This window comes from Lissotriton helveticus, chromosome 5_1 (assembly GCF_964261635.1).
Source record: "Lissotriton helveticus chromosome 5_1, aLisHel1.1, whole genome shotgun sequence".
Classification (NCBI taxonomy): domain Eukaryota; kingdom Metazoa; phylum Chordata; class Amphibia; order Caudata; family Salamandridae; genus Lissotriton; species Lissotriton helveticus.
Window position 1 is genome coordinate 1,099,496,217 of NC_136065.1, and position 27,791 is coordinate 1,099,524,007.

A 27,791-nucleotide genomic window follows, 5' to 3' on the forward strand; every position below is an offset into this window, starting at 1 on the left:
TCTTACAAAGAGGAGCTCAGAAGCTGAGCATTGAAATGTCTGTCCCTCAGGTTACAACGACAGTCATTTTTGAGACTTTACACAAAAAAGCGATCTCCCGTCCTCTACTTCCATTAGTCCCGGGGATTATGGTTCCTGTCAATGAGGTATTCCTAACTCCGGCGGCTATTAGAGCGGTGCCAGCCCGCATTCAGAAGAAATACAAGCCGGCCTCTTCTGACCCGGTTTTTGTACGATCTGACCCTCCAGCAGACTCTGTAATTGTGGCAGCAGCGAGGAAGACACACGCAGTTGCCGGCTCCTCTTCAGTCCCACCAGACAAGGACAGCAAGACTCAAGACTCCTGGGGTCGGAAAGTTTGCACCTCAGCTGCTTCGACTCTTAAGGTTTCTAGTGCGGCTGCGCTTCTGGGTCGATACGATAGGGCCTTATGGGACTCTATGGAAAGGTTCAAAACCAAGCTGCCAAAAGAAGATCAGCAGGATTTTGAAGAGACTGTGACTGAGGGATGTCTGGTGGCGAATCAGATGATAAGTACGGCTGCGGATGGTGCTGTCCTTGCGGCGCATTCCTATTCACATGGGGTTTGTGCCAGGAGGTCGGCATGGTTGCGCCTTACAGGCCTGAAGCCGGATGCTCAGCATCGCATCCTTAATATCCCCTTTTCGGGTTCCGCTCTCTTCGGGGAACATGCTGACGAGGAAATGACCCGAATGAAGACGGAACTGGACACAGTGAAAGCGGTGGGCTTGGAGAAAAAGAAAGAATTCAAGCGCCGCTTCAAGACCAACAGGGGGAGAGGGGCTCAGCAGAGGGTTCAAACCCCTCAGTGGTCCCAAAATAGGAACCAAGGGAAACCCCAGTTTCGAGGTAAACCTGGCAGAGGTAGAGGAGGTCATCAACAATCCTCTAACACCACCAGAGGAGGGAAAGCCTGAGCAGTGGCTTCCTCTGGCGCCGTTGCCCACTCCAGTGGGAGGAAGTGCTTCACAACACCTGGCAGAGTGGGTCAGCATCACAAAGGATCAGTGGGTGCTGAATATACTGCGCAATGGATACAAACTACGTTTCCTTGCTCCTCCAAAGAACATACCTCCAAAGAGCGCTTACCCTCACCAACTAAGCTTGCTCCGAAGAGAGGTAAAAGTCCTACTACAAAAACGAGCGATAGAGGAGGTTCCTCTCGCTCAAAGAGGAAAGGGAGTTTACTCCAGGTACTTTCTTGTCCCCAAAAAAGATCAGGAGGACAAGTTCAGACCAATACTCGATCTACGACTTCTAAACAAGATCATCATCAGAGAAAAGTTCTGCATGTTGGCGCTTCACCAAATATGCCCACATCTTCAAGTCGGAGATTGGATGTGTTCGGTGGACCTGCAAGATGCGTACTTTCACATCCCAATTGCTCAACAACATCGCAAGTACTTGAGGTTTGTCGTAGGGAACAAACACTATCAGTACGCAGTGCTACCCTTCGGTCTCAAGTCCGCACCACGAGTCTTCACCAAATGCATGGCAGTGGTGGCGGCTTTTCTGCACAAGAAGGGACTCTTCCTATACCCATACTTGGACGACTGGCTCCTAAAAGGTCCATCTCCAGTGCGGGTAAAACACGATCTACATCTGTGTCTTTTCCAATTGCACAGGCTCGGTCTCCATGTGAATCTGGAGAAGTCAGTCCAGCGGCCTACACAGTCAATTCACTACCTAGGCTCCGTTCTGGACACAAAAGTGGGAAAAGAGTTTCCTTCGGAGGAGAGACTTTTTTCCTTGAACCAGAAATGTGGAATTCTGCTAGAATCTCGGCTTTCAACAGCCCGACAAGTAGCATCCCTGCTGGGTTCCATGGCATCCTGCATCTATCTCATCCCAAACGCCAGGCTGAGAATGCGTCCTCTACAGCAGGCCCTGGAGGATCAATGGGACCAGTTGACAGGTCTTTGGGAGGATTGCATCAAGCTCTCCCAAGCGACGAAAGATTCCATCAAATGGTGGACACGGAGAAAGAATTTGCTGGTGGGGGTTCGTTTTCACCAGCCTCTTCCAACCCAATCGATAGTGACGGATGCCTCTCTACAAGGTTGGGGAGCGCACATGGGTCCGCTTCAAATTCAAGGCCAGTGGTCTGCGCAGGAGCAGACATACCACATCAATATGCTGGAACTCGGAGCGGTATTCCTAGCTCTCAAAGCTTTTTTCCCAGCGATAGAGTCCAACGCAGTCCTAGTTCAGACGGACAATACGACCACCATGTTCTATCTGAACAAGCAAGGAGGCACAAGGTCTCGCCCTCTGTCTCGAGAGGCTCAGGCAATCTGGCTTTTGCTCCTCTCTCGAGGCCTCACGTTAGTGGCAGTGCACCTTCCAGGCGAGTTGAACGTAAAAGCAGACGCACTCAGCAGACACTTCGAAGATCAGCCAGACTGGGTGCTACACGACGAAGTCGTAGAAGAGCTTTTTCGTTGCTGGGGTTGTCCATCCATAGATTTGTTTGCAGACGACGAAAACTCCAAATGCCACGCCTTCGCGTCCAGGTTCCACCGGCCAGGGACTCAGGGGAATGCTCTACTGATGGATTGGTCAGGGACATTCGCTTACGCGTTTCCTCCCCTGGCTCTGATTCCGAGAGTAGTTTCCAAGCTCTGCAGGTCGAACATGGACATGATCCTGATAGCTCCGGATTGGCCGCGGCAGTGGTGGTACCCGGATCTTCTACATCTGTCTGTGTGTCCACACAGACGACTACCTTGCAGGCCGGACCTGTTGAGCAAGATGAACGGGAGGATAATGCATCCCAACCTCCCTTCACTGAACCTAACAGCATGGCTCCTGAGGTCCTGCAATATGGACATTTGAACTTGCCTCCTGAGTGCATGAACATTTTAAAGGAGGCTAAGAGACCTTCCACGAGAGCGTCCTATGCGTTCAAGTGGAAGAGGTTTTTCTTGTGGTGTAGGGATCATCACCTTGATCCGACTACAGGACAGGAGGATGTCATCTTGCCATACCTCCTTTCCCTAGCGACTGCTGGTTTAAAATACGCTTCTATTAGGGTGCATTTGTCAGCCATAGTAGCATACAGAAAATCACCTGATCAGGTTTCTTTCTTTCAGGTTCCAGTGGTTAAGGACTTCCTCCAGGGGTTGAAAAAAGTGTATCCCCCTGTGCGAAATCCTTCTCCTCCATGGGATTTGAACCTGGTTCTATCCAGGTTAATGTCACCGCCTTTTGAGCCCATCCACAAGGCCTCTTTACAACATCTCTCTTGGAAGGCGGCCTTTTTGGTGGCTATCACCTCTGCTCGCAGAGTCAGCGAGATTCAAGCTCTCTGTGCGAAAGAACCATACACTGTCTTTCATCATAATAGGGTAGTCCTAAGGGCTCATCCGACTTTCTTGCCTAAAGTCATTTCTGATTTTCATATAAATCAGTCCATTTCCCTCCCTTTGTTTTTTCCAAATCCTACGACCCCAGCCGAGCGGTCACTTCACTCCTTAGATCTTAAGAGAGTGCTAAAGTTTTATTTGGAAATGACCAAAGGGATTAGGAAAACGGATCAACTGTTTGTGAACTATGGTTCGATGCGAACAGGTTTTCCAGCGGCCAAGAGGTCCATCGCGAGATGGATTGTCTCTTGCATAAAATTGGCTTATCAGCTTGCAGGCAAGCCTTTGTTGCAGTCACCCAAAGCGGATTCCACTAGAAGGCCGCTACAGTAGCCTTCTTGCACGACATTCCAATGTCGGAGATTTGCAAGGGTGCGACTTGGAAATCAGTTCATACCTTCACGAGACACTACTGTCTCGAGTCTGATTCCAGGGCCGATACTCAAGTAGGACAAGCCTCTTTGAGGAATCTATTTGGGTAGCCTACGGCCTGTACAAGCTTAGTAGTTACTAGGCTTAATATGGTTATTACTGTATTGTTACCCCTTTGCCCGCAGGGAGATGAGGTGAGGCTCGCTATTCTATTCTAATGCTTATGACTATTGATGAGGATCCCCTGGAAGAGAAGGATTAGTTACTTACCTGTAATCCTAGTCACCTTCCAGGGGTATCCTCATCAAAGTCATAAGCAACCCTCCCGCCTCCCCGGGCAAAGGACGTTCTTTAATAAGGAGATATTGTTAACCTATCTGTTACTGGGTTTATTTTCAGTCTCCGAAAAGAACAACTGACCTAACTGTCACCCCTGAGGCATGATGGGATACTGGGGGTCATGGGTGCCTTAAAGGCACGGTGTCAGTTTATTGCTATGTAGCTACAGGTTAGCTTTTCAGTCTTTTTAGACTGTGTATTTGCAATGTAGCCTGGGAGCTTTTCTATGCTTCCAGTGAGTTATGAGAATTTCTACTGCTTTCTGAGCATTAAAACAGTTTCTAAAACAAACTTTGTGTTGTTTTTCTCATGTTTTCTAATGCTTATTACTCATGTATGGTGGAAATTCTTTTCAGCATATTTCAGCTCTGTTATTTATTTGGCTGCTATTGCATGTTTTTATATATATATATATGTATATATATTATAAATGAGTGTATATATATATATTATATATGTGGGGCACATATAATATAGTGTTTCCGGGGTCCCGCACATGGGCGGGAATATTCTAATGCTTATGACTTTGATGAGGATACCCCTGGAAGAGAACTAGGATTACAGGTAAGTAACTAATCCATCTGGTCCAGTGCAAGTCATGTTTTTACTACAGAATAACATGGAAAATGTTACCTTCAGGCAAAAATTTGCCCCAAAATAAAACCTTGTGAATCTGGCTGAAACTTCCAAATGTGCAGTAGCATTCCAAGCAAATCAGGGGCTTTCTACAGATGTACCACTTGATCTCTATATTTTGTGTTTTCTGGCATTTCTTTGTAGGTGGAAAGGGAGTGTTCAGTATGCCGCATAGAGGCTGTGACTTTAAAGAAAATGATTTCTGGTGCTTTTATCCCTTCAGTTGTATGACTTTAACAGTCCATATTCTTCATTGAGCACAGTGGATCAACTTAACATGAATCTTTCTGTTTGCAGCTAAGCCCGCTCATGTACAATATACTCTTTGCAACTAAAAGGAAAGAGGATGTTTCTGGCTTTAGAGAACAGTTCAACACAAAGATCCTTGAATTTGAAGAGGTAAGCAACACATCCGAGTGTGAGAGATCTTTATGATGTCATTTATGATGATTGAAATTCCTGCCATTTTCACTCAGTGTTAGGATATTGAAGTACACTGATGCCAGTGGATGTGTCAAATGGGAGAATGTTTCTATATGTGACCATGAAAGTGATCTCATCAATGTGGGATTCAAGTTTTTCATGTAGTAATTAAAATATTTCACAACACTTTTAGTAGCCTGGAAGACTTAAGTAATTTAAGTAACTTATTTAACGCATGCAACTGATTTAAGTGTGCTTTGAACGTCATGATTTAAAAGTACCCTACATATGTATAGACCTTGTGAAATCAATAAAAGGGAAGATATTGTAGTATGATATTAAAAACTTGGGTGAAGAGCAAAGTCCTGTGACTATATTTAAGCATTTAGCTGATGGAGTAAGTGAATCAGAATATGACCTTGAACAGAAATATCTTATTAAGTCCACCTACTTGCTAGAAGGGACTCTTATTGATATTCTATCGATAGTGACAAGACACGAGGCTCTTGCCCTCAGAATTATTGTGCCAGAGGAGACCAGGTGTCAAGGCTAATGTTCAAAAATGGAAGGCTGAAGTAACAAATTTTACATCTTTGGGAGTGTTGGTGGGCTGGCTGGCAGGTGCATGCTTTGGCCAGTCCGGCCCTGTTCAGGCAGCTATAAAAATGTCATGATAACTCTTATGAGTAATGTTCCTGCAAGAGAGTGAGATCGGAGCTTTGTCTTGTGGCAGTTTTGACTCGCCATAAAGTAGCGCAGAGGGTTAATATGCCTGCTGCAAAGAACAGATCTGTATTTTATATGGATAGCTGAGTTGAATACTAAAGCCAGCCTTTACCAGCTCTTTAAAACAAATGATGTATTTGAGAGAAGCGCTATGAAGAGATGAGGGGTACTTTTGCCTCGGTGGTAGTGAGGGAATCCGTGGTGGAGGTCATATGGGTGGGGTGCCAAAAATGATTGTTGCACCAGGTGCCACCAATGCTAAAGCCGGCCCTTTGCACACCTTTCCAACTCCTCCATGCCCAAACGTAATTATTACTGCTCATAACCATATCCTTGTATAGCCTTTTCCTGAAACCCGTTCTCCTCTCTTGGCATACAATGCCACTCTGACCAAGTTGTCAGCTGGATCCTTCACTCCCTTCAGGAAAGTAATAACACACTGGATTCTGTGAACAAATAAATATTTGCTGAACGTCAAACTCCTCTAACTTGCTTCAACTCCTAATTTCACAAAGAAAACACATGTCTTTGTTAGGAATATCCCAGTATCTAATTTTCTGTGTCCTTCTCTCCATTAAGAGAAAGGGAAGAAGGTTAAAAAAACAGAAAAAAGCAAATACAGTACAGTCCAATTAATTCTGTTAATTATGAAAACAATTACTTTCCTCCACCGGTTCACAATTGGTCTTACCCAGGCTCATCATCATACGCTATGGCTTTATAAATCACTCATGTCAATTTAAATGATCTCTAAGTGCTCCCTAAATAGTATTAGCCGAAAAGAACCCTCATATGCAACAATCCACCATTATGGAACCATATGTATCCTCAATGCAGTTAATACTTGCTGCTACACTCCCATGGGGGGTGCATGCCAGGATTCACAAGAAGATGAGCTGAGAGCTGGATTCAAGCCTGGCTCACCATGTTGCATGGGTGGTAACTGTAGCCACTAGGCCACATCGCCTATTGTGAAAGCTTGGCTAATTTTGGCTCATGGTTCAAAGAGGATCTTGAGCTGAGCATCCCCAGGCACCTGGCTCGAGTTTTTAGTGGCTTGCCTACCTATATTAGTATGCAAAAGAGAGTAATGTTAGGAGGGGCAGAAGCCATAAAAAAATTTAACAAATGTTCAAAGAGTAGGAGGGTAGAAGGTGAGCGATTGATGTAAAGTAGGAAAACTGCTGAAACAAGATAAGAGACTCGGGTGGAAAAAGTGATAAAGAGCAGCATATGGAAGGAATATATGGATATAAGAGGGGCAGATCCAGCAAGAATAGGCTGGTGAAGAGAGAAAGGCCTTAAATACGCCATGTTATTACCAGCTAAACTGAAAGTGGAAGCAGAAGGTAACACATGGTTCTTCTTGAACCCTGAAGCGACGTGGGAATAGGTGGATGGATGGAGACAAGCAGGAAAGCGCACATCGGATGGACATAGTCTGAAACAGAAGTTGAGCAGTCAGAAACATGCGCACAACAACCCAAAAGGAGTGTGCTCAACGAAGATGACGCCGAAAAAAACAGGAAACGAACACTGAGACTCAAGGGGCTAAAAATGGCCGACCTGAAAGTATACAACCAGTCAGACAATCTTTGAAGGGCCAAAACTGAACTACTCGAAGGTGTGAATGGTGAAGTATATCCCACAAACTCTAAATCCGACAGCTACAATGGCAGGTAATAGGGTTCAGAAACTGCTAATGTACGTATATACCAGCTGTAAGGGTTGGCATTAAGTAAGTAACTTATGATGCCAGACGACCAAGGTTCGGGAGGGGGAGGGACCGGTGTGGCCACAAACCCTTAAACTTCTAAGGGGAGTCCGACAGGCACTCTGCAATGTTGGGGAGGCGGGTAGTGTGTATACTGTCATGCAGGGAGGTAGTAAGTGGGGACATATCATCTCAGGGAAGGAGGAACGTTTTAAGTTTACTTATGTTACGGTCAGGAAAGTATTGAGAGTAGGAACTACCGCCATGCATCCACATTTTCGGTTCTATAAAACGCAGACAACCAATAGGGCCTCGCAACAGGGCAACACTTGCGATGGTAAAAGAAGTTCCAAGCTCTAGACACCAAGCATTGTGACGTGGAGCCAAAGTGGTCAGCAGCCATACAAAGGTAGACCCGACATCATACATGACAGACAATATAGTTGAGAATGCACTCAGACTCCTCACCTAGAATGTAAATGGACTAGGTAATAGGCTCAAGCGAGGGATAGTGCTCCAGTTTATACGACGTCAAGCCCTGGACGTATTATTTCTACAAGAAACACATGTGGTGGGCAACACCTGCAAAGCTCTGGATAGAGGAGAGCATACGTTGATTGCACATGCAGGATTTACGTCAGGTTCCAGAGGGTCGATAATGGTCCACAAGGGCCTTCCTCTCATAGTACAGAAGACCTGGACTGATGCACATGGCAGGATTTGGGTAGTAGAGGCTCTTTGGGAAAGAAAATGTGTCAACCTAGTGTCTGTTTATATTCGTCCGGTCCTTCAGAAAGTAGCCATAACTGACCTAAGTAGAATCATCCTAGACCTACCGATTGGAACCCTGGTGTCGGGGGGATATCTGAATTTGACATTACATGACCGAATGGACTGACACCCTCCTCAAGGACAAGGACGAGAGAGCACACTCTTGGCTGATTTTCTCACTACACTGGGCCTGGTAGATGTTTGCCGTTATCTTAATTCCCAAGCGTCACAATATACATTTCACTCTGTCTGGGTCACATAACAGTCTGTCCCGCATAGACTACATATTGACATTAACAAACGATGTATGCCATTTCAGAGAAGATCGCTGTCTGGCTAGAATAGAAACCCTTGAAAAAGAGATAATGGGAAGGGAGGTGCAGATTATTGACAGCACAGACGAGTCATCAAGACAGGCCCTAGACAATAAGTGACTTGAGTAAAAATCATTACTTGCAGAGGCAACCAGGACTAAACACAGAGCAACACAACAGAAAATATACAAAATGGGAGACAGAGCGGGTAAGCTCTTGGCCTGGCTAGAAAAAAGGGCACAAGCCCAGAGCTGGGTACCTGAACTGAAAGTAAAAGGAGATAAGATCCTTAGAGATCCCCCAAAAAGTAGCGGAGGCCTTTGCGGATCACTTTGAACATTTATATGCACACACAACTAAGGCCACAATGGATGACTCACGAGAACCTTATCCCCTGAAGACCGGGACTCACTACAGGACAAGCTCACAGAGGAGTAACTACGCACTGCAATTCGTAGTGTGCAGTCAGGGAAGGCAATGGGCCCAAAACGGCCTCCCAATTGATTTTTTTTAACTAACTGCTTTGCGGGTAACACCTTATCTCCGTTACAGGTATCCTGAGAGCATGCTGAAAGGGAGCTCTGCTGTGCGACCAAAAGTTGGCTTTCATAGTAGTTATACATAAACAAGGTAAACCGGCGAAGAGCTGTAGATTCTATCGACCCATCTCACTGCTCAATGCAGAAGCCAAGATTTTGTCAAAAACACTGCCCGCATGCCTAATTCATTGATTCCCATCATCATCAAGATAGTACATCCAAATCAGTCGGGCTTCAAGCACGGGCAAAGCACAGCACTTAACATACGTTGTTTCCACAGGGTACCTGGTAGGATTGAAACACTCAGAGAGAATGCTGCCATACTCTCTCTTGATGCGCAGATGGCATTCAATATTGTCAGGCTTGAAAAGGATACAAGCTGGATTCCACGGGAGCGAAGATAAATCCTCCTAACCTCCCAAAAACAGTAACAGGAATGCACAGTTAGACACACTCCTGCTAGCTGTTCCTTAAAAGTATGGGGGAAAACCCAAGGAGTGTCCACCACTCTCCTCATACGAAGGGGGGGTAACAGGAAGGAGGATACTGGTCTGTCTGGTAGGGTCACGCTGCAAGTAAACAGGCCATGTGATATACTAATAAACAATCTGTAACTCAACCAATTAGTTTACATTGACATTTGCTTAGTTAATTAGACTCACTTACCCCAGTGAAGTCCAATGGCGCCTTAAATGGAGGTCTTTGCAGGCAAGATGCACCTGGGAAGTCTGATGCCAGGTTAGATAGGGCAGGACCATAAAAGGACGCACTCACACACCATACACTCAAACGAGAATAAATGGGGGAATGGATTTGAGGTGCGCTGGCCGGCTCTCCAGGGGGGGAGAAGAGCGGAGCAGCCACACACTCAAGAGGTGTGCCGCCCGGCCCGGGAAGTGATTACCAAGCGGAGCGAGCACACTCTCAACAGGGCAAAAATTAAATCCACACTAAGAAAAAATGACCATCCGGTCAACACTAGGGCCCAAATGCAAGGAACGTGAAGTGCCGTGTCTCTAAGCCGGCGGAATACCCTCCAAGGTACTTTGAGGGCAGACAAATTGAGCCCCGGTGTGGAGGGAGAAATACGAGACCCTCTACGCCAACTGTGAATGGGACTCTGGCGTGGGCTCGTGAGCGAGCGGGAAAGCAAGGCTTTTCCTCACGAAATGCCGAGTGTGTTCCACAGCGCTTTCCAAATGTGGGACGATATCGGAAAGCAGGAAAAGGAACCCAAATTCCACTTAGAGAGGAATATAGTCAGGCAAGGAGAACGAGCAGGAACGGGGCAGCGACGCTGGGAAAGAGACGCTGTTCTGCAACCAGGAAGCAAGGAAGGGGCATGGTACCGGAACAGTAAGCCAAGCAATGGCTGACGCTTAGACGCGTCCCTTTACGTAACTAAGGGAGCGTCTCCAAAGAACTTCATCGTGTGATGTTTTGCAAGTTAGGTAGCGTGTGGAAGGACCTAGGGGAGACCAAGGCTAAACACATGTCAATGTCTTCGACGCGGCTCGCGTCGCAAAACTCTAACAAATATGATAGAATGGCCATACCTCTTTGCTCTCTTGGAATGTATGGGCTTCGGCCAAAGTTCCTGAAATGGATCAAGTTGCTATATACGGAACCGATGGCACAGGTAATTGTGAATCAGCACACTTCATGAAAGTTTCAACTAGGAAGAGGAACACAACAAGGATGTCCTCTGTCGCCTCTAATATTTGCCTTAATGTTGGAGCCATTAGCAACTTGGATGAGGGTTGACCCGATAATCAGGGAGCTATGATGGGCAGGTAACTATGAAGCTAGAATATCCCTATACGTAGACGACATACTACTGTATTTAGCGTCCCCAGCTATGTCAATTAACAGAATTCTTTATCTATTCACTAACTTTGGCAGATACTCTGATTTCAGCATCAATTGGACCAAATCCATAGTATACATGGTCCACCCCCAAAGCTACCATCCGAGTGTGAGGCCTTGATCGAGACGGAAGGCTTCCAATACCTGGGAATCTATAGCACACCAAATCCCACACAATTCTTCACAATCTCCTGGGTTCTCTGGCCCGCTTGCAAAAAGATGTACAGCATAGGAAGACGTTGCCTTTGTCCCTACTTGTGCGCATGTGGCTGTTTAAAATGCTGGTGCTACAGTGTTTTTTATATATATTAAAAACAATCCCTTCAAAGTTCCTGAAACATACTCTACTAATATAGAAAGTGAAGTGAGAACATTGCTGTGGGACAGTAAGCAAACTGACAAAAAGTTTGTATGACTCGGGGATTGCACTGCCAAACTTTACATTTATATTTGGGCAGCTCAATTGGTGGTGGTCAATCATTGGGCCTACCTCCCCTATAACGACCTGGCATACCGGATGGATAAGCTATTGATAGGTCCTGAAGGTTATAAAGGAGCCCTTTACATGGATCTCAGACATCAAACGCTAACGGGCCCAATGGCTATTTGGCGCCAAGCAAATAAGAAAATCGTCTGGCATTAGAACGTGACGCAAGTTATGCCCCTGTGGGCAGCAGAGCAACTAGGCAAAATAGGGAGTCAACCAGAGTTCGATAAGTGAGCCAACTTTGGCATTTGGTCCGTTGGAGATCTCTGGAAAAACTGAAAGGTAATCCCATTCACTGAGTTGCAATCTAAATATAATATGGCTAACCAGGAAATATTCAGATACCTGCAAATACGACATGCGCTTTTAACAGTAATCCCACTAAACGAGATGGTATCAGAAGCATCTCTATTAGAAAATAGATTACTATGAGATCCAATGATGCAAAAGGCTATTTCAGTGATGTGCCAAAAGCTAAGTAATAATCTGCCGGACCCACTACTCCTACTCAGAGAACGTTGGCAAAGAGACATAGGAGAGCTAGATGATGAAGAATGGCAGGAAACGCTGACATTCCCCCCGGGAGGCACCTATACCACTGAAATACCAATTGATTTAACTTGAAATACTTCACAGAGCTTATGTTTCTGGTGGAGCGCTGACTAAAATCGGGAGGAAGGAGGCCTTGAAGTGTCTTAGACTTTGCACAGGAGAGGGCATATTTTACCATACCCTCTGGGACTGCCCAGCTATCAAGCCCTTCTGTCAAGCTATGACGTCCCAGATGCAAAGTGTGTGTGAACAAGAGATTCACTCAACGCCCAAATTATGCCTGCTTAATATATGGGAAGCCACTGACCTAACAGATGCTGAGCAATCGTGGCTCACACTAGGGCTAACTCTGGCCAAGGGAAACATAGCACTACGATGGGGGTCGAGCAAGGTACCTATCCAGCAGGGATGGGCAAGAGATATGGATAAATGTATGTTTCCTGAAAACGATGTGTTTATTTCCAGAGGCTGCCCTAAAAATGGGATAAGAAATTAGGAAAGTGGAATTCACATAGAGGGGCTATATGTATCTCACCCATGAAAGAACTCACAAGACACCAAAGAGAAAGCCGTCTTAGAGAATGTGGCAATGAGTAAATTGAAACATAATAATTGCCACGATGCATGTAATGTATACTACACTGTAAAATGCTTCTCATATGTTATGCAAACTTTCCTACCTGACTATTGTAAGACTGTATTTGCAACAAAAAAAAAGAATAGGCTGGTGAAAAGGGAGAGGTTGATGTAAAGGAGACAGGACCAGCCAAAAAATGATGGTTAAGGTAAGAGGCTGTGTGGAGACGAGAGGGAAGGAGTAGAGTATTAAAGGGAAATATGGACGTTAGAGTGGCAGAATCAGAGAGAGAAGGTAGAATGCTTGGGGAGAGGTGAAGAGGAGATAATGCAGGTGTAAAGTGGATATCAGAAGGGACAGAACCAGCAAGAGTAGGTAATCGGTTGGGATGAGATGAGCTTAAACGTATAGCATGGAGGGGAGAGGTGGATGTAAGTGGGCAGAATCGGCCGCAAAAATTTAAGAATCTGAAGAACAAGAAAAAATGTATTTGTACCAGTGTGTGCTGCTAAGTCTGTTGGGCCTTCTGCTGAAGTTTTCAATTCCCTATCTCTTTATTTTCCATGTACAAATGTGAAACAGTTCTAGTTTTGAGATGCATGTAACATTTTCCACAAACTGTTGTGATCTTTAACCATCCTCAATATGTCTACTGAATTTCAGCCTGCACTCTGTGTACTGTATTAGTCCTCTCGACTTTCTATTAAATATTGCTCTCAGTGGGACCCTTTCCTGCACATGTCCTGACTGGAGATCTAGAGATCATAGCTCCTGGCCTGAACTCCTTTTGCAATATCTTGCTTGCCTCGTCGTAAGTTCCTACCAATGTAAAAACAAAAAAACTGGTGTTTCTCTCCTCAAAAAACCTTCAGCAGGCTCAAAACTTCTCTGCATCTTCTGACATCTCTTTGGTACCCTTTTTTTCGAATATCCCACAATATTTTGCTTTAAAAGGGAACAAATGCAGAAATAAGTTGTGGGACGTGTTCGTTGGGTCAGGGGCAATAGGTGATGAATTGGCAACATTTGTGGAGGATAGAGTTGTTTACGATTGCTGTTTCAGAACTGTATTTTATTTGATTATGACTATTCCTTTTTTAAACTTGTCTCTCCAAAGGTAGCAATAGCGAGCAGTCAAAGCTTACTCCAGGAGGTGATAAATGTATTGGAACTCAAGTATAGTATGTTACATTAATCATACCCGATTATCACCCTATGCAACCAGCCTAGCTATGCTTTTTAAAAGGGACTGATTTAGAGGAGGTGGTTGTGATATGAAGCACCCAAAATATGTTAGGTGACAAATGTTCCTCCAATACATTAAGAGCATCTTATGAGTTTTGTATTGATGTAAAAATACTGGGCTCTTTGCTTGGGCTGTTTTGACCATTAGTGCGTAACCCAAAAGGAGCTGCAGCATAAAGGTTGGTGTGCACAGAATCAGTATGACTGCGCTCTCAAAGCAAGCTGGCTCATTGTCATGTGCAGAATGACAATGGGCAGGCACAGTATGATGTGCGACTCCTCTCACAACAAGCAATCCTGGGGAATTACTTGAAGTCCTGCTGTATAGTCCTAGGGCAATCTGACTTGGAATTGTTGAAATACCCTAATCTGGAAACAATTAGTGGACATTGTAATATCAGTTTTGGAGTGACCTGGGCCTAGCTTTTCCAGCCAGTTTGATTTATGTAAGGTATTTCCACATAATACAGTTTTAAAATATGTGCACTTATTTTATTAGTGATTATTATTTATATTTTTAGCCATTTCAGGGCTATCCACACTAGGGGGCAGATTTACAATAAGTGGCGCATCCCTGCATATCAGCAGGGATGCGCCAGTTATTGTGGGCCGCAGTTCCGCCACCCTTGATGCGCCGCATTTACAATGCGGCGCCCCATGGGGCAAAAACGGCACAGATGCGTCACGCATCTGTGCCGTAAAAGCGGCGCATTGCTCGAGTTGCGTCGCAAGCGTGACGCAGCTCCAGCAATGCTCTGGGGGGCCCTATCTTTGCAATGCTGCGTCAATCCTTACGCCTGCTTCAAGCAGGCGCAGGATTTTGACGCAGCATGGGTCCAAAAGTGACTGAGTGATTTATTGTAGATTTCACTCAGCCAATTTTAGGAAGTGTTCCTGCGCCGGAACGCCCCCCCTGCGCAGGAACGCCTCCTTCTGGCACAGGGCTTTACAACGTTACGCATCTCCCAGATGCGTCACGTTGTAAATACCCCGCACCATGGTGCATCTTTTGTGCCGCCGCTGCGTCACAAAAGTGGCGCAACGGCGGCGTAAAAGAGGCGCAAGGGGCTTGTAAATCTGCCCCAATGTATGTAGTTTCTTGAGAAGCTGCTTCAGCAATGCCAGATAATAATTATTCAGTTGATATCACTTCCTGTGATGTCACATCTATGAAGCGCCTTACATGTTCCAATTTTGCACGGGCCCTACAAACCCTAGAACTGTCTCGAACTGGGAATGAAAACTGATGAAGGACGTTTTTGAATACAAATAAATTCTATAAGGAAAATTCAGAATTTGTATTTGAAAACAAAGAAGAGAACTGATCTCTCATTTCAGTGATTTGTGCAAATTAACAAGCGGCATCATACATAATTATACAGAAATCCTGGTTAAATGACCTTGATTACAATATGCAAAATAATCCTGTTTTTAAAACCATCAAGTACTTTGGTGCAAAACGGGGACTTGCACAATTTCAATCACATTGTTGCTGGGCATTGACATTTTTTGTCACTGGTGGGTATAACAGAAAAGGTGTAGGTGAGGCCCATCCTGAACTAAATATGTGTTGCAGATACTGATATATTCCATGGTTGGTTTATATTGACAGAGCATCCTCGGCGCTGCAGTTCTTTGGCTCCTCCCCCCCTGGCAAGTACTTTAGGCACACACCTGCTCGCACGCCTAAACCTGCCTTCAGATCTCCCGAGGCTTCTCCGGGAGCAACGCTATTTTTACTCATTTGACTTTTAACTTTGTTTACCTGCACTGCCTTCAAGCGCTTCGGACTCAGCGCTCAGATCTTCCCTGGCTGCCCCCTCTCCTGCACGCGACCCAGACCGCCTCCGCTGATCGCCCCCTCCTTGCCTGTCTCTCGGAGTGGGACGGGCGGCTCCACCATCTTGGGCGGGTCTGGGCTCGGCGCTTCAATTCTTTGGCTCCTCCCCCCCTGGCAAGTACTTTAGGCACACACCTGCTCGCACGCCTAAACCTGCCTTCAGATCTCCCGAGGCTTCTCCGGGAGCAACGCTCTTTTTACTCATTTGACTTTTAACTTTGTTTACCTGCACTGCCTTCAAGCGCTTCGGACTTAGCGCTCAGATCATTCCTGGCTGCCCCCACTCCTGCACGCGACCCAGACCGCCTCCGCTGATCGCCCCCTCCTTGCCTGTCTCTCGGAGTGGGACGGGCGGCTCCACCATCTTGGGCGGGTCTGGGCTCGGCGCTGCAGTTCTTTGGCTCCTCCCCCCCTGGCAAGTACTTTAGGCACACACCTGCTCGCACGCCTAAACCTGCCTTCAGATCTCCCGAGGCTTCTCCGGGAGCAACGCTCTTTTTACTCATTTGACTTTTAACTTTGTTTACCTGCACTGCCTTCAAGCGCTTCGGACTCAGCGCTCAGATCTTCCCTGGCTGCCCCCTCTCCTGCACGCGACCCAGACCGCCTCCGCTGATCGCCCCCTCCTTGCCTGTCTCTCGGAGTGGGACGGGCGGCTCCACCATCTTGGGCGGGTCTGGGCTCGGCGCTGCAGTTCTTTGGCTCCTCCTCCCCTGCCACGCCCCCTTGATCCCTTTCCCTCATGTGTCCCTACATTAAGGCTCCTCTTTTCCGGCGGCGCAGCGGACGGGCGCAGCGGGCGCGACGAAGGCGCGCCGAAGTTGCGCCTAAGTCAAGCCCGTCTGCGCCCGTCCGCGACGGGCCGGGACCAGGGGCCACACACTCTGCTCCTTTACTGGTTTACACTCCCGCTCAACTCATTGCTCTCTCCGCTACCTCCTCACCTTCACCCTTTTTATTACATCATCTTGACACATTTGGCATTCTCACCTCTCCCCCGTCACACCCGACACGGGCCCCTCACAGCCCCACCTCTCCTTTTGTTAAAACTCCCCTTGCCTCCCGTCCTCCCCCTGCTCCTACTGCTGCCTCCGCTTATCTTATCTACTCAACACCCGCTCTGCAGTTAAACACCAGACAGCACTTTTCAATGTTCTGGTTACTGACTCTCCTGATTTTCTTTTTCTGACTGAAACCTGGTTTACCGCTGACTCTCTCCCAGATCTTCTAGCCATTCTCCCCGATACCTACTACGCCCTCCGAGCTGACCGCTCAGATGGCAAGGCTGGGGGAGGTGTGGCAATGATCATTCGGTCGACCCTCAAATTCCAACTTCTTTCTCACCCTCCTATACCTAATGTGGACTACTTGGTGGCCCGCTCCCTCAACCTTCCTGCCCCCCTCACCGTTGTCCTCGTCTACCGTCCCCCTCAATCTATGCCTTCTTTTGTAGCTTCCCTTCAGGACCTTTTGGCCACCTTGGTGGTCAATAACTGTTCTGTCCTATTGCTCGGCGACTTTAACTTCTGGCTTGGTGACCCTAGGGAAGATCTTCCCTCTAAAGATTTTTCTGCCACCCTTCAATGCTTGAATCTCACATCCTATGTTACAGTTCCCACCTATGTTCAAGGTCACATCCTAGATCAAATCTGGTCCTCTTGTCCCCTCGTTTCACCTCCCTCTATATCTCCTTGCATTTGGTCGGATCACTTTATCATTTCCTTTTCTATTCACCTGGGTGTGGTCGACAAGCCCCCTCTTCCTAAAAACATCTTAGCCCGCAATTGGAATCAGACTGACTTTGACTCTCTTTCGTGTTCTTTGGTTTCATCCGCCCCTGACCTCACTGATCTTCCCCTCGAATCTCAGGCCACCGCCATCAGCACATGGCTATCTTCTTCGTGTGACCTAGTGGCCCCGCTCAGAAAGATCAAAGCAGTTCGCCCCTACGATTCGCACAAATGGTTCTCTCCAGAGCTTAAAGCGTTAAAACTCGACCTTAGGCGGTCGGAACGCCTCTGGAGACGGAAGTATTGTCCCTCTTTGCGCGCCAAATACAAACAACTTCTCTCCGAATACAAAAAAGCAACTTTAGCGGCCAAAACCTCTTATTTCACGGAGAGAATAGCTCTCTCCGCTAACAAATCCCGTGAAATTTTCTCTTTGGTTCACAATCTTGCCACCTCCGATCGTTCTTCCCCTAGCTTGGTTCCCCCTCAGTCCCTCTGCTCGTCACTCAATGACTTTTTCATTGACAAGATAGTGAAGATTAAACCTAACATTCCCACTGTGCCTCAACCCAGCCTCACCCCTCCCTCGTCCTCCTTTGTTCTTTTCCCCCCTATTTCCCCTGATTTATTTTTTAAATACCTGCTCAAAGTCAAGTCGGGCTCTCCCGCGGACTGTGCACCGGCACGCATTCTTAAAACTCTCTTCACTAACTGTCCTGCCCCCCCTCTCGCTCTTCTAAATTCTTCTTTGGCTCTTGGTTCTGTCCCCTTATCTTTCAAATCTGCAATCGTTCTCCCTATTCTAAAAAAAACTGGTTTGGATCCTTCTCTCTCTTCTAATTTTCGACCCATCTCTCTTCTTCCCTACCTGGGCAAGATCCTCGAGGCCCATGTCACCTCTTGCCTCTCCTCGTATATCGAGGAGAATGGCCTCTTGGCATCCCATCAGGCGGGCTTCCGCCCGGGCCACTCTACCGAGGCAGTGGTCCTCGCGGTTCTGGATGAACTCAAGGGGAAAGCCGACTCCAACCTTCCCCAAGCCCTGGTCCTTCTCGATTTGTCCGCTGCGTTTGACACGGTTGACCACTCCATTCTTCTCGACCGTGTCAGCGCAGCGGGCATTCAGGGCGCGGCCCTTTCCTGGCTCGCGTCCTTTCTTCGGGAAAGGTTCCAGGCTGTTCACCTTTCCGGTTTCTCTGCCCCTTCCCGCCCGGTCACCTGTGGTGTGCCCCAAGGTTCCTCCCTTTCCCCTCTTCTCTTTAATCTTTATATCCATCCTCTCATCTCCTCCCTTCTTGAGCTGGGGGTCTCTGTGTACAATTACGCCGACGACCTCCAGCTCATCTTCGATCTTTCTTCTTCTCCGGACTCTCTTCCTAAATTTCGTTCCACCTTAACCTTCATTTCCGAGTGGATGAGTGCTAACCATCTCAAGCTCAACCCTGACAAGACGGAACTTGTCCTCACTGGCGGTCCCTCTACCCCTTGGTCCCCTGCACACTGGCCCCTTTCTTTTGGTCCCCCCCCCTCACCTGCCTCCTCTGTTCGCACCCTTGGTATTAAAGTCAGTCATGACTTATCCCTGCACAGTCAGATCAGCTCCGTCGTGTCCTCCTGTTTTCTATCCCTCCGCCTCATCTGGAAAATCTTGCGATTCTTCTCCATCGACGCACTCAAAACCATAGTCATGGCTTTAGTCACCTCTCGCCTTGACTATGGGAATGGCCTGTACGTGGGCATACCCGCCTACGAAACCCGCCGGCTTCAGGCCATCCAAAATCAGGCTGCCCGCCTCATTTTTTTCCTCCCCAAATCCTCCCATATCACTCCCGTTCTCAAATCCCTTCACTGGCTTCCCATTCGTTTTAGATCTTTTTTCAAACTGGCTTGCTTAGCCTTTCGGGCTCATTCTCGCTCTGCCCCCTCTTTCATCACTTCTCTCATCTCTTCTCACGCCCCTAGCCGCACCCTTCATTCTTCCTCTCTCTCTCTCTTGCACATCCCCCGCTTTCGCAAATCCAGAACGGGAGGCACTCGGTTTTCGGTCCTGGCCCCCCAGTTCTGGAATAGCCTCCCACTTTCTATTCGTTCTATTCCCATTTACACTCACTTCCGTAAGGCCCTCAAAACTTTCCTCTTTTCTCAGGCATTCCCTTCTTAGTTCCCCTGGTTTCCCTCTGTGAGCTCTGATCAGGTCCCCAGCGCCAGGAAGCCGCTTGGCCACAGTGCGCTTTATTAAATACTTTTTTCATTTCATTTCATTTCATTTGCCTAAGGTTGAACTTTCATGCCACCTACATGCTATTACATTGTCTTAGATCATTCACGGTGTATTATCTGGCAGCAGCACAGATGGGAGGAGGGCAGTCATTAACCTATGTTGATTTTTAGGTCTTGGTTGACAGTTCAACTGTCACCTGACCTTTTAACCTATACCAATATTATTCTACAGTTCTTTGTTTCTACATAAATACATGTCCATTCCCATTCTATGTACTTTCAGTGCTTCGTGTTACCATAAAACATTCCAGTAAAGCAGACATATTGGCATTGCCAATGCTTGTTCTCTAAACATTTTGAACCATTAATAATCTGCAGATTCTTCTACGTCTTCTCCACCTGAAATCTCTGGAGTTGCTCTTTCACAAGTACACTTGTTCAGGGCAACACCTCCTTCCAGGTCACTGAGGACACTCTCTCTAATCCAGAACACTTGCGTGATCACCAAATGAATTCTGGGTACTGTAGTCTTGTTTTGCTTCCATTGAAAAAATGTGACTAACAAGCCTGACAACAATGATGTGTAAGTGAAATGTCCAGGCCTGGAGACTGTGTCTTCAATGACCTGGAGTAAATTCATCACCCTGGCATTTGTCAAAATGGATCCAGGGGCATGAGGTGAGGCAAAATGTTTTGTCTGTCTCTTCAGTGTGAAGTACTTCCTGGTTTCTGTAATGCTTAGGAATGCTAACTGTAAAGCAAAAGATGTTGAACTTCAAAATGGTCCCCCAGTCCCAAAACAAAATATCCATCACACTCTCTACAGATGCCCTAATACTATGTGAGTTTAGAAGCATATCATTTTCAGTGTGTACTTGGTCGCGTTTATGTTTGTGTTATCCATAAAGGGGCAACGCAAAGATGCTACAATGTTACCATCTGCAAGTAGGTTATTTTTGTCTTCAGTTTAACTCGCCCTATGACATTTCACACATGAAAAAGCTTTGTTTATGTCTGTGTATTGTAGGTCCTCGTTCGTCAGAAGTCTCCTTACTTTGGCGGAGACTCAGTGTCCATGATCGACTACATGATATGGCCCTTTTTTGAACGTGCAGAAGCATTTTGTTTTCAGGAGTAAGTATCCTTAACGTTTTTTGTTCATATGATGAATGTCTTTCAACAATCACTGGCAAAGGCTGTGATTTTGACATTTGTATAGTAAAAAGCAGTCTGTGATATCACTGTTGCGGTAAGTTGATCGAACCTCAGAATGCAATGTGGGACTCGTTCAGTTTTAAATACCATCAGTAAAGCATGTGGACGAACACAAAATGAAAGCACAGGTTCATGTTGTAGGCAGGGTAACGGACAGCCCCCAGACAGTGCCCTCTGGTGGCAGGATGTCAGGCTCATTCTCTGTTTAGTGCCACCTATCCTCATCAGACTCTATCACAGTCTGCACAGTAACCCTGGGCTTAGTTCCCGTAGTAGCGCTACGCTTAGCTACGCGAAGTGAACTTCGCACTACGCGAGCCACGCGTTGCACTACGCGAACTGCGTAGTGCAGTAGGAAATGCTGTTCGCGATGCTTGCACAGCTTGTCCGCACTGTGCAAGCATCGCTAATGGCATCTTGCACAGTGCAAGTGGTCGTTTCTGTCGCTCGAGTAGATTTTTACTCGAGCTGCAGCTTTCTCAACGCGGACTGGTAGTTTCTCTACGCGAGCGATCGCGAGCATACGCGACCACTCACGATGAGAAACCTGACCTCCCGCATGGAGAATCTTGCCGGGAGGTTTATTTTCCACTCTCGTGATCGCCAACTTGATGTTGCTGATCACGAACGAGGAAAAAGTCTTGCCGTGATGTCATTTTGCTTGCTCGCGGTCACCAACTCGACGTTGAGGACCGCAAGCAAACAAAAAATGACTGCTACGCTACGGGTGTTTGCACTGTGCTACGTGCAATTCGATTAGTGCTAAGTAGCGCAAACTTCACAAACTACACAACTGTAGCGTAGTACTTCGCCCAGGGATACTGCACTGATGATCAGCAGAAGGAGAGAAAGTGAAAACTCAGCTTTCCGAAAATACCTTTTTACGTTAACAGTCAAAGCATGGGAATGAGCAAATATTCATTTTGCAAAAGTGTGCATATGTACATGTTTTCAATTAATATTGGTGAACAATTATAATCCTTGTACCTTAATGATCACATGAAAAACTGCCTACTCCAGACAATACATCTGTATGGCAAATATTTTGCAGTCATTGGTTTACTTGTGGGAACATGTGTGTACCAATGGGAGGGGCAGGGATGTTTCCAATAAAAACTGAGTGAAGTGCCACAAAAATGTGAGAATGTTGGTATTTAACAGTGATTCCATCAATGGTGTCATTTGCGATATCATCAGAGCTGTCATCAGTGATGTAATTTAATTTATCAAGAGTGATGTTATATTAAGGTCATAAGCAGAGTGTAGTAAAGATTTCCACATGGTGTCAGGATGTAGGTTCCAAGTAGTATTTAATGTCATATAGTTACAGGAAGTAGAGGTGAGCAGATGGAAAATATGCTATGAAATATGCCATGAAGTATGCCCCACCAGGAGCTGTCCTCCTGGAAGCTCAGCCTTCAGTCACCAACTGAATCACATCCCCTAACAAACGTTCTATGACATATGTAACATTCCAGACACACAAGCTAGAGAGCAGGAGAAGAAAGAGGACAGAGCAGGAGAGAAACATTCACCTTATAACACAGAGCATCTATATATGAGTTTCAAGCCTTGCTGATCCACCAAGACTGCAGGTGCCTCTTCGTGGGTGCAAGTCCCAGAGGCGTTTATTCATTGAGAAAAGGGCAAAACCAAAGGGGATGATGGACGGAGTGTTGAACATTGCAAGCACTCACCCCCAGTCAACTGATCTGAGTTTAATCCATCATCATTCTTTAGCTCACTCCACCACCCCAGTTCATACATGGCCATATGCAAATCAGTCTAAACCTGTGCCTCATGGGAACAGTCCAGCCCGAACTGCCAAGCCATGTCTTCCCTGGACTGGAAACAAGCATCCTGGGACCGGTTTCTGGCTAATCAGCCATCATCAGCCAGGCTAGCTTGAATCCAGTGGCAAAGTGAGCAAGGGACCCACGTCTGGGCATACCCTGCCAACTTAGGGCGAACAAAGCAAAACCAAAGGGGATGATGGACGGAGTGTTGAACATTGCAAGCACTCACCCCCAGTCAACTGATCTGGGTTTAATCCATCAACATTCTTTAGCTCACTCCACCACCCCAGTTCAGACATGGCCATATGCAAATCAGTCTGAACCTGTGCCTCATGGGAACAGTCCTGCCCGAACTGCCAAGCCATGTCTTCCTTGGACCGGAAACAAGCATCCTGGGACAGGTTTCTGGCTAATCAGCCTTCATCAGCCAGGCTGGCTTGAATCCAGTGGCAAAGTGAGCAAGGGACCCACGTCTGGGCATACCCTGCCAACTTAGGGCGAACAAAGCAAAATTAAAGGGGATGATGGACGGAGTGTTAAACATTGCAAGCACTCACCCCCAGTCAACTGATCTGAGTTTAATCCATCATCATTCTTTAGCTCACTCCACCACCCCAGTTCAGACATGGCCATATGCAAATCAGTCTGAACCTGTGCCTCATGGGAAACATCCCGCCCGAACTGCCAAGCCATGTCTTCCCCGGACCGGAAACAAGCATCCTGGGACCGGTTTCTGGCTAATCAGCCATCATCAGCCAGGCTAGCTTGAATCCAGTGGCAAAGTGAGCAAGGGACCCACGTCTGGGCATACCCTGCCAACTTAGGGCGAACAAAGCAAAACCAAAGGGGATGATGGACGGAGTGTTGAACATTGCAAGCACTCACCCCCAGTCAACTGATCTGGGTTTAATCCATCATCATTCTTTAGCTCACTCCACCACCCCAGTTCAGACATGGCCATATGCAAATCAGTCTGAACCTGTGCCTCATGGGAACAGTCCTGCCCGAACTGCCAAGCCATGTCTTCCTTGGACCGGAAACAAGCATCCTGGGACAGGTTTCTGGCTAATCAGCCTTCATCAGCCAGGCTGGCTTGAATCCAGTGGCAAAGTGAGCAAGGGACCCACGTCTGGGCATACCCTGCCAACTTAGGGCAAACAAAGCAAAATTAAAGGGGATGATGGACGGAGTGTTAAACATTGCAAGCACTCACCCCCAGTCAACTGATCTGAGTTTAATCCATCATCATTCTTTAGCTCACTCCACCACCCCAGTTCAGACATGGCCATATGCAAATCAGTCTGAACCTGTGCCTCATGGGAAACATCCCGCCCGAACTGCCAAGCCATGTCTTCCCCGGACCGGAAACAAGCATCCTGGGACCGGTTTCTGGCTAATCAGCCGTCATCAGCCAGGCTAGTTTGAATCCAGTGGCAAAGTGAGCAAGGGACCTACATCTGGGCACACCTGCCAACTTAGGGTGAACAAAGCAAAACCTAAGGGGATGATGGACGGAGTGTTGAACATTGCAAGCACTCACCCTCAGTCAACTGATCTGGGTTTAATCCATCATCATTCTTTAGCTCACTCCACCACCCCAGTTCAGACATGGCCATATGCAAATCAATCTGAACCTGTGCCTCATGGGGACAGTCCTGCCCAAACTGCAAACCCATGTCTTTCCTGGACCGGAAACAAGCATCCTGGGACCGGTTTCTGGCTAATCAGCCGTCATCAGCCAGGCTAGCTTGAATCCAGTGGCATAGTGAGCAAGGGACCCACGTCTGGGCATACCCTGCCAACTTAGGGCGAACAAAGCAAAACTAAAGGCGATGATGGACGGAGTGTTAAACATTGAAAGCACTCACCCCCAGTCAACTGATGTGAGTTTAATCCATCATCATTCTTTAGCTCACTCCACCACCCCAGTTTAGACATGGCCATATGCAAATCAGTCTGAACCTGTGCCTCATGGGAACAGTCCAGCCCGAACTGCCAAGCCATGTCTTCCCTGGACCGGAAACAAGCATCCTGGGACCGGTTTCTGGCTTTTCAGCTGTCATCAGCCAGGCTAGTTTGAATCCAGTGGCAAAGTGAGCAAGGGACCCACGTCTGGACACACCTGCCAACTTAGGGCGAACAAAGCAAAACCAAAGGGGATGATGGACGGAGTGTTGAACATTGCAAACATTCACCCCCAGTCAACTGATCTGGGTTTAATCCATCATCATTCTTTAGCTCACTCCACCACCCCAGTTCAGACGTGGCCATATGCAAATCAGTCTGAACCTGTGCCTCATGGGGACAGTCCCGCCCGAACTGCAAAGCCATGTCTTACCTGGACCAAAAACAAGCATCCTGGTACCGGTTCCTGGCTAATCAGTCGTCATCAGCCAGGCTAGCTTGAATCCAGTGGCAAAGTGAGCAAGGGACCCACGTCTGGGCATACCCTGCCAACTTAGGGCAAACAAAGCAAAACCAAAGGGGATGATGGACGGAGTGTTGAACATTGCAAGCACTCACCCCCAGTCAACTGATCTGGGTTTAATCTATCATCATTCTATATCTCACTCCACCACCCCAGTTCAGACATGGCCATATGCAAATCAGTCTGAACCTGGGCCTCATGGGAACAGTCCAGTCCGAACTGCCAAGCCATGTCTTCCCTGGACCGTAAACAAGCATCTGGGACCGGTTTCTGGCTAATCAGCCGTCATCAGCCCCCTAGCTTGAATACAGTGGCAAAGTGAGCAAGGGACCCACGTCTGGGCATACCCTGCCAACTGGACGGAGTGTTGAACATTGCAAGCACTCACTCCCAGTCTGATTTGCATATGGCTACGATCAAACGGGAATGGCCTGGTGAGTGAAAAAACAATGGATTTAGGCCCAGATCTCTGTACTGCCATTGTTCTGCATTCTGTCCATCAACTGTTGTTTTTGCATCATTGAGAAAGACAGATAGATATCCTTTATTGTTTGATTAATTAAAATCTTACAATAAAACAATCATACAGTAAACAGTTATATACAATTTGATTAGCAGCAATTCCTTTAAATTCTGTGCGTCTTTTCAATAAACTTTGTGACAGTAAAATGTAAATCAAAAAGGATAAAAAAAGGAAAAATATAGGGGTTTTTAGTTCGCCGTTTCTTGGACATCTAATTTTTCCCAGACTTTAGTTAAAAAATTTACCAAAGCAGAATTCATAATTATATCATCTGAAGAAAGACATAGGATCAATGCCTGTCTGCATGTTCGAACCCCTCTTTCATTAAATAGTCTCTTTAGTACAGTTGCTCTTTCATTTCTCATTTCAGAACAGAGACACAATAGATTATTATTATTATTATTATAAAAGTTTTTGTAGCGCGCTCAATTACTAAGAAAATAGTATCCTGGCGCGAAAAAAGAGAGAGGGCAGAGCAGAAGGAATCCAGAGATGGTAATATTGAGAGAAAGGAGAACCCTACAGAGTGGTGTTAAAGAGGTGGGTCTTCAGTCCTTTCTTAAAAACAGTGATGGTGGAGGCTGTTTTTAGGTGGAGAGGGAGAGTATTCCAGGCTTTCGCAGCTCTGACTGTGATGGATTGGCCACCTAGTCTGCTGTATTTAAATTTAGGAACTGTCATTTGGCACAAATTGGCCGGCCTAAGGGGCCGGTTGGGAACATAGAGGGAAAATCTTTTTCTCAAATAAACTGGACCAGTTTGATGGACAGCGCGGTAGGAGAGAACGAGGATTTTAAACATAATCCTGTGAGCGACTGGGAGCCAGTGAAGGGCGCGAAGAGGGTGGCGGACACTGGAGCTTCTGGGTATGTTAAACAAAAGTCGCACAGCGGCATTTTGAATGACCTGGAGGCGATGTATAAGATAGGACGGTAGACCGCAGAATAGGCCATTCGCATAATCTAATCTAGAAAGTATAAGGGCACGGATAACGGTCTCTTTGGCCTCTCTCGGAAGGAGGGGAAAATATCTACGTAGCGTTTTCAAAGTGGAAAAACAGACCCCTGTAAGTCTTTTTAAATGATCCTCAAATTTGAGGTCATTATTGAACCAGACTCCTAAATTTTTAGCAGGGCCGCCGATAGATTTAGGACATGGCAGGTCAGCAGGCCAGAGAAAATCGCTAAAATTATCTGGAAAAGAGCCATATAACAGAATCTCTGATTTGCTTTCATTGCATTTTAGCTGGGCGAGGGCTAGCCAACGAAAAACAGATGTTAGGCAGGATTGGGCCGCCGACGTATCCAAGTTGTTTTTCGGCCATGTAAACAGGAGTTGGGTGTCGTCGGCGTAAGCCATAATTTTTGCTCCTAACTGTTCGGCAAGATAAATAAGGGGGGTAAGGTAAATGTTAAAAAGCAGGGGGCTGAGAGTGGAGCCCTGAGGAACACATGTAGTAAGTTTTTTTAGGGGAGGAGGCAATGGGAGGCATCCAGACTTGTTGCGTTCTGTTTTCTAGAAATGATGTCAGCCAGTCGAGTGCAGGGCCTGTAATGCCAATGGCAGCTAGTCTGGTGAGCAGAAGGGAATGTGGTACCGTATCGAAGGCGGCAGAGAGGTCTAATAAAATCAGAGCCGCTCTGCCACCTCCGTCCAGACATTCCCGGATAGCGTCGGATATTTCCACTAGGGCAGTCTCAGTGCTGTAGGCCGTTCTGAAACCTGATTGGGCTGGATGGAGTGCCTGAGAGGTTTCAACAAATTTGTCCAGTTGATTGAATGCGACCTTTTCACATATTTTGGCAAGAGCTGGCAGCAGTGATATAGGCCGGAAGTTGGAAGGGACGGCGGGGTCTAGCCCGTTTTTCTTTAGAAGTGGCAGCAGTTTCGCTTGCTTCCAGCAAGCCGGGACAGTTGCAGTAAGCAAAGAACGGTTAATAATATGAGTCACCTCATTTCCGACTATATCTGCTAGTTCCGCAAATACTCTAGCAGGACAAGGGTCAGAGGGGTATCCTGATTTTAAGGCCGCAAGGATATTATCGATGTCCAGTTTCTCTACCGGGGCAAAGTTAGTAAACTGCTCCGTGGG

The 27,791-nt window shown here is 46.8% G+C and overlaps 1 protein-coding gene across 2 annotated transcripts in view; it reads left to right on the plus strand.

Moving 5' to 3' along the window:
• The window catches only part of LOC144755155 (glutathione S-transferase omega-1-like), a 499,081-nt gene that overhangs the window by 414,029 nt on the left and 57,261 nt on the right, over positions 1-27,791 (plus strand). For both annotated transcript variants that reach the window (XM_078643734.1, XM_078643735.1), the window contains 2 exons: positions 5,031-5,132; positions 20,765-20,871. In XM_078643734.1, coding sequence (XP_078499860.1) covers positions 5,031-5,132; positions 20,765-20,871 — 209 coding nt within the window. The remainder of the gene's footprint in view (positions 1-5,030; positions 5,133-20,764; positions 20,872-27,791) is intronic.